The sequence below is a fragment of the Olea europaea genome, chromosome 11, assembly GCF_002742605.1.
Source record: "Olea europaea var. sylvestris chromosome 11, O_europaea_v1, whole genome shotgun sequence".
NCBI classification, from domain to species: Eukaryota; Viridiplantae; Streptophyta; class Magnoliopsida; order Lamiales; family Oleaceae; genus Olea; species Olea europaea.
In genome coordinates, this window is record NC_036247.1 from 14245311 (window position 1) to 14253358 (window position 8048).

Here is an 8048-nt window from a genome sequence, read left to right on the forward strand (position 1 = left end):
GTACTATTCCGATCACCTGAACCTAACTTGATCGTCGGAGTGTATACGGCCGCCGCCGCCCCCCTGGTTCCGATCGTATGTATCTGACCATGCGTTGATTATGAGCAGGGAGAAATACGTAGGGTGGCTATCGGTTGGCCACGTGGAGGGTTCAATTTCCGAGGTCAACAGATTGGCGCCGTCTGTGGGAAACTTCCCGTTCAAAGTTCTGCATTCTCCACTGGAGAAATCACCGAAAACTAGCGACTTATCCTGAAAAGGGTACGTTCTTAAAAAATACAAAGTCGAGTTATAACCCAAGATCTCATCACCCTTGAAAAAGGAAATAGAATGAGTTCCGACCATAAAGACGACAACCCCATGAGAGAGGCCTCTGAAGAAGAGGTGCTCCATAACAATGTCACTCACTAGAGACCCCATCACCGGCGTCGCTGAGGTAAAAGAACAGCCATACTCACTGAAGGAATGACTCAAATAGCTGCAGGCATGAGAGACATCACAGCTCAGAATATAGCGATGCATGAACTTCTCATGCAAGCCCGAGGTCACCAGGGCTCTCAAATGCCCTAAGGATCTTACCTAGTGTAGGAAGCCCCTGTATCTCGTTCTCGAGGCCATATGAGCCGGCACAGAGAACACCCCCTCGAAAGAGAAGTGGGCACGGATGCCACATCCTATGTGCAAGAGAGCCAGCCAGCAGAACCACGGCTAGGGGATAATTTTCCTCAAGAATATGAGGAACAAAGGTCAGTAAGCGTCTTCGATCGAATAGGGCAGGACCCTAGCAATAGGGTCCATTCAGTGCAAAGATCAGTTCGGCAAGACCAGGAGCAAGAACAAGCACCTCCTCCTCCTAGAAATAGGAGGGATGGGAGGAACCTAGTCGATTGGGGAGAGCCGAGAAGAAGCACTTTCACCTCCCCAGGATACTCAAGATGATGAAGGGTCAGATGGACCTTGTCGATCTTATGAAATTGACGACGATGATGATAACCTCCTTTTCTCAAGGGAGATCCGAAGCTTTCCAATGCCAGCGAACTTCATGTCCCCTAAAATCCCCAAGTATGAAGGAAAGGAGAACCCAGAGAAGCACCTCACCAAGTACATGACACAGATGAGCCTCAGGAGAGCCTCGCCTACTTTGAAATGCAGAGCCTTCCACCAAACCCTGGGCGGAGCTATTGAAGTGTGGTATAGCAGACTTCCTCCCCTGAACATTAGGAGTTGGCCAGATTTGAAGAAGGCATTCTTGAACCAATACCTCTCACGCAGAAAAGGAGAGGCCCCAGTACAACGCCTGCAAGATATGAGGCAGGCCCCTGGAGAGATGTTGAAAAGCTATCTCGCCAGATTTACAGACGAAATCACTTACTGCGAACAAGTCATTGACAGAGAAGCCCTTTAAACTCTGAAAGGCGGCCTCAACATGAACATTTTGTTTTGGAGGGATGTGCGCAGACAGAATCCTGCCACCTATGACGAACTGGTGGAAATGATGACAGTGTAAATCGTCAGTGAAGAAATAATTGATCACCAAAATCGTCCCTCGCAGGGACTCTCTCTGCCTCAAAGGCAGGTAGGTCAAGGACCCGCAGCGCACCTTGTCACTCAGCAGTGGACTCAAGCAGGTCACACAATAGTTCCCACCTCCAGATAGGCACTGGCTTCCGCCACACTGAATGCAGTGCCGATATTAGCATACAAGAATGCTCCTGATGAAGTAAGACCATCTGGAAGAACTGATAGTAAGAAGAAGAAGAAGAAGCGATCAAACAGGCCCTTGGAAGGGGCAAGGTTTTACACTTTCCACCAACTTTATGGGCATGACACCAACGAGTGCAGAGACACTCCTTGACACTTGGATCGGAGCGAGTCAAGCCCCTCCAGGAGGAACGAATATCCTGGTAGATCCGCCTTCCCGAACAGTGGAAAGAGAAGGCATAGAGAGCAATCACCCCAGAAAAGAGAATCAAGGGATAGATGAGAGTCCAGACAAAGAGATCAAGCCCCATTTTATGCGAGCCAAATCATCAAGGAAATCGACACAATCAGTGGGGACCTCACATCAGCGGTAACATCAGGAACACCCAAAGGAATTACACAAGGGAAGCAAAGGACCAACCAATGATCACTTACATTGTCAATGAGTCCCAAGAGGCCAACAGGATGGCCCCAATTACCTTCTCCCAGGAAGATGCACAAGGAGTTCACACTCCCATTGTGACGCATTAGTTGTGAGAGCCGTAGTGGCTAGAAACGGACTCAAACGCATGCTCGTCGATAATGGCAGATCGGTGAACGTACTGTTCGGCTCCACCTTCGACAAAATGCAAATTGAACATAGGTTGATACCCATGACCGACCCACTATTTGGATTTATTGGAGATAGCATCGTCCCACGAGGGAGGATTACCCTGCCCGTCGAGAAGGGTTCAGCACCCCTATTGGCCCAACACTTTATGGAATTCTTAGTGGTAGACCACAGATCGGCCTATCATGAAGTATTGGGCAGACCCGCTTTGAAAGATCTTTGGGCCGTCAAATCCATCCACTACTTGTGTATAAAATTTCCAACTGAACATGGGATTGCTACGGTTCGAGGCAACCAGATGGGCTCCAGGGCATGTTACTTGAACTCTCTGCGAAAGTCGGAGCCCTGAACTGCTAACGTGATCATAACTGAAGTTGCCAATGAAGCCAGTATGGACGTGAAAATGCTCGACGCCCTTGAACAAGGACATACCTTCGAACATGAGGAAGACGTCGACATGGAAGAGGCCCCTGAACAAGGACAAACTCTTGATGAGTTAGATCCCCGGATAAGTAACTCTAAACCAAATGCAACCCCAATGGAAGAACTCAAAACTTTCTCCACCAACCCATAGGACCTTAGTCAGATCTTGCGAATAAGGAAGGCACTGTCTCCTGAAGCAAAAAAAGAGATGATAAGCTTTCTGAAAAGGAACTTGGATGTCTTCACTTGGAAGCATAAAGACATGGTGAGAATAGATCAAATGATCAGTTACCACCATCTTAACATCAACTCCTTCTGTGCCCCTCATCGGGCAGAAAAGACGTGCCCTCAACCCGGAGAGGTACGATGCGCTCAAAGATGAAGTAGGCAAGCTTAGCCGTAGTAGCTTCATAAGGGAAGCCATCTACCCAAAGTGGATATCCAACCCGGTCCTGGTGAAAAAGCCCAACGAGAAGTGGAGGGTGTGCGTAAACTTCACCAACTTGAATAAGGCGTGCCCTAAAGACAGCTTCCCATTTCCAAGGATAGACCAACTTGTGGATTCCATCGCTGGACATGACTATTGAGCTTCATGGATGCATATTCAGGGTACAATCAGATGCCCATGTTCCGACCTGATGAGGAAGCTATATCATTCATTACAGACAGAGGACTCTACTGCTACAAAGTCATGCCCTTCGGATTGAAAAATGTCGGAGCTACATATCAGAGACTGGTTAACATGATGTTTACCGAACTCATTGGCAAAATCATGGAGGTCTACGTGGACGACATGCTAGTCAAAAGCCTCTAGGCAAGCGAACACGTAAGTCACCTCGACCAAACCTTTCAAATACTTAGAAAATATAAGATGAAGTTGAATCCCCTCAAGTACACCTTTGGGATGGCTTCAGGTCAGTTCTTGGGGTATATTGTTAACCAAAGAGGAATTGAAGCAAATCCAGTAATGATAACGGCCTTGTTGGAAATGAGGTCACCTCAGAAATCGAAGGAGGTCCAAAGCCTCAATGGTCGGATAGCCACGCTCAGTCGCTTCATCTCTAGGGCTACAGAAAAGAATTTACCCTTCTTCAATGTGCTTAAGCAAGGAAAAAAGTTCCAATGGACTTCTGAGTCCGAGAAAGCCTTCTAGGAAATGAAAAAGCACCTCGGAGAGGCGCCCCTTTTGTCAAAACCTCAACCAGAAGAGTCACTGCTGCTGTATTTGGCGGTTTCGGACGTGACGGTCAGCGCTGTCCTAGTTAGAGAAGAAAATGAGCGCCAGTTGCGAGTATACTACGCCAGCAAAGCACTCCTCCCAACTGAAATACGCTACCCAGACATGGAAAAATTGGCACTTGCTCTCATCACAGCCTCAAGAAAACTGAGGCCATACTTCCAGACCCACTCGATTGAAGTTCTCACCAACTTCCTATTGAAGCAAGTGCTGCAGAGAACATATGCATCAGGACGCATGCTAAAATGGGTGATCAACCTCAGCGAGTTCAACCTACTGTTCCGACCTCGACATACCATCAAGGGCCAGGCCTTGCAGATTTTGTGGTTGAGTTTGCCAAAGCCCCAAAAATGGAGGCAAAAATGGAACCAACCGAGCTCCCAACATGGAAACTGTTCGTAGATGGATCCTCAGGAGAGGTTGGCTCCGGGGCAGGAATTGGCTTGGAAAGCCCAAAGGGTCACAAACTAAATTGTGCGGTAAGGTTCGGCTTCAAAGCCTCGAGCAACGCTGCTAAATATGAGGCCCTTCTGGTAAGTCTTAGATTTGCTAAGGAAATGAAGGTCAGAAAGCTACTGGCAAGCAGGGATTCTCAACTGATAGTGAATCAGGTCAATGAAAGCTTTACGGCCAAAGACAACAGCATGGTTGAATACTTGAAATTAGTTATGTACCTAGTTCCTCAATTTGAAAGGTTCGAACCGATTCAAGTCCCACACCTAGAGAATACATATGCAGACGCCCTTTCAAAATTGGCCAGCAGCAAGGATTCTGAGCTACTAAAGGACGTCCATATTGAACATTTATCGAAGCCCTCCATTTTCGGAGGTGAAGAGGTACTATGGATAGAAGGCACCCCATTATGGATGCAGTCCATCATCGCATATCTAAAGGATCAAACACTACCTGCTTCTAGAAGCAAGGCGAGGAAGTTAAGAAGAAGGGCTGCACACTTCGTCCTGCAAAAGGATATGTTCTACAAAAGAGGCTTCGCCTCACCACTTCTCCGATGTGTGGGAGGCGAAGAGACCACATACATACTTAGGAAAATCCATGAGAGAGTCTGTGGAAATCACTCTGGAGGAACGGCTCTGGCACTCAACGTTCTCCGTCAATGCTACTTCTGGCCGACCCTGAAAAGGGATACTTGCCAGTTTGTCCAGAAATGTGACAAGTGCCTGCGCTTCTCAAATATTCAAAGGCAGCCTTCTTAGAGCCTCTTCGTAGTGACCAGTACCTGGCCATTCGCCAAGTGGGGTGGGGCATCGACTTCATTGGTCCACTCCCAAAAGGAAGAGGAAGCACGACTTTCGCCATTGTCATCATTGACTACTTCACCAAGTAGGTCGAGGTTGAACCTCTTGTCAAGATCACCAAGGTGAATACTATGAAATTCGTTTGGAAGAATATCATTTACAGGTTCGGCATTCCTCACTCCTTAGTGTCTGACAGCGGGAGACAGTTTGACAATAGGAAAATGCGAGAATTATGCGACGAACTGGGGATAAAAAAGAATTTCTCAACGCCTTATCACCTGCAAGCAAATGGACAAGTTGAGGCAGTAAACAAAACTATCAAGCACACCCTGAAAAGGAAGCTTGACACCTCAAAGGGGGCTTGGGTCGATGAGCTTCCCCACGTCCTCTGGGACATCAAAATCACAAGCCGAACTGCAACAGGGAAAACACCATTCTCAATGACTTACGGAGCCGAGGCCATGAGCCCGGTCAAGGTTAGGGTCCCATCACACCGTCGAATACTCTTCAACAAGATCAGTAACGATGAGGCCTGAGTAAATGAATTCCACCTCCTTGAAGAAAGGAGGGATACCTCCCAGGTGAATTTTGTAAAGTATCATAGAAAGATGACCCGCTATTATAACTCCAAGGTCAGAAATCGAACTCTTCACCTCGAAGACCTCGTCCTTAGAAGGGTCTTCCAATCATCAAAGCTAACCGAATCCGAAGTGTTGGGACCGAATTGAGAGGGTCCTTACCGCATCCGCAGGGAATCCCGACCTGGTACTTTCGAAATTGAAGACATGGAAGGGAAAGCACTACCTCATCAATGGAACATCGGACACTTGAAGAAGTACTATCAGTGATGAGCTTTTGTTCCGATTCGATCTCAATGTCTAATAAATGTATGTCCTGATCCGATCTCGTTTATAATTTTCCTAGCTTACTGAGTGCTGAAAATGCCTTAGTAAAGGGTAATGTAACTTCTCTAAGTAATGATACTTCAGTTTTTTGTCACATCGGTTAGTAAATTGTTACCTCAGTCCTTTAATATGTTTACTTAAGTGATCCGATCTTCTAATTATTGTTAAGAGGTGCTTAATCTTAAGTACTTGTCATTCATATATGTATAAACAGATCAACACGATAAGAAAACAGAAGCAACAATACTTGGCAAAAATTTCATTTCATTGACTTGAAATTGAGTTACAAAAGAGGCCGAAGCCATTAGAAGATTAGCCCTATTCTACAGGAGGGCCTTCCCCGCCAGCCTCTGCCTCGCCTGCCTTGGGGGCCTCTAGAGCGTTCTCGGCAAGCCTATCAGCTCACCTCCAGTAGGTCCCTCGAACTCTGCCTCTAAAGAGGAGATGTCCAGAGTGGGGTGGACCTCTTTCAACCGACCCTATAAGCCTTGAACACTCCAGAAGGCCCAAAAATTTGCAAAGTTGTCGTACAGGGGATGTTCCTCAAAGTGGTCAATGAAATTTTGAATAGCCACTTCCCCTACAGACTTCAGTTCCTCCTTCAAGAAGGCGATTTCCTCCGATTGGGCCTCTGCCCTCTGTCTCAGCTCTGCTTTTTCTTTATTGGAGGCCTCCAGAGCCTTCGTGGCGACCCGATGGTGCTCATTGGCATGATCTACTCTTCGGGTCATAGCAGCCACCTGGCACTCCACTTCATAGAGCTCATTTTTCAGCTGCTCTATATCTTCTTTGGCAGCCACCAGTTGGGCCTCAGCCTCCCTTATTCCTTTCTCTTCCTTCGCGGCCTTGGCTCGGGCCTCCCTCACCGCATTCCCATATTGCATCGCCTCCTCGAGGCACTTTTGAGGTCCTCCCTCTTGGCGTTGAGGTCTTTCACCAAGCCTTCGAGCTAGATGGTGGTGCTCAGAGCCCGGGCCACACAGGCACTATTGGCCGCCACTAAGTCCTCGATCGTGCAGGAGGCGGTGTGGTCCCTTCATTCTTCGATCCAGTACTTATTGTAGACCACCGCCACTGCAGCCGTTTCTGAGGGGAGAGCCTCCAGTACTTCTTTTACTGGCTCCTCAAAGTTCGTGCCCAAGAAGTCCACCTTCTTTGAGGGACGGGCTCTTTTCCTCTTCGGTTGTCCTAGCACCTCGGCGAAATGCACAACAGCAACTGGCAGTGTGGCCGGGGCAGGGGAAGCCACTGATGGTACAGGCGTTTTCTCCGGAATGGCCACCCCGATAGGAATTGTAGTTTACCTCAGAACCGGGGGTGAAGGGACAGCAGACTTTTTGCCCTTTCGAAGCAGATTGGCTTCAGGATCCTCAGGCACCTCCTCCTCCGTCGGAGGCTGGAGCCTCTTACTGGCGTCCACCAAGTCCTCCATCTGCTTCTTATAGGCAGAAGAGGAGGTCTTCAATGCCCTCGTTTCGGCCATAATCTTTTGTATGGTCTTGAAGTCGGGCTGGAGAGGCATCTTCTTATTAAAGTTATCTGTAAGAAACAAGTAAATTATTACAAGTGTAAACGACTGGGAAATACTAAAAGGTATTCGCTTTGAGATATTACCTTGTGAGGCCATCAGGTCGTGCGTCACTAATGAATGTTCTTTCTAATCAGCCGATGGTACGACCTCTTCTTCGGAGGCAGCTGATTGACGCAGATGATGTCAAAGTCGTCAGAGGACAGCTCGCACCGAGGAAGAGTGCCTTCAAAAAATGAACACAAATGTTAGTTATGATCCGAACCGAAGAGAAATAAACAAGAAACACAGCTACAATACTCACTAAGTGACGAGTACTTCGTGGGGTCTGTAAGAGGTGCCAGGGGGTCCCCCTCCATCGTGTCCCATCTCCCGACAGTCCAGTGCC

The 8048-nt window shown here is 47.8% G+C and overlaps 1 protein-coding gene across 1 annotated transcript; it reads left to right on the top strand.

The window, feature by feature from the left end:
- The first annotated feature begins 3605 nt into the window (after positions 1–3605).
- Positions 3606–6403, top strand: LOC111404501. The gene is made up of 5 exons (XM_023033297.1): positions 3606–3698; positions 3888–4220; positions 4304–5081; positions 5651–5703; positions 6347–6403. The coding sequence occupies exons 1-5, from the start codon at positions 3606–3608 to the stop codon at positions 6401–6403; spliced, it is 1314 nt and encodes a 437-aa protein (XP_022889065.1).
- The last annotated feature ends 1645 nt before the right edge of the window (positions 6404–8048 follow it).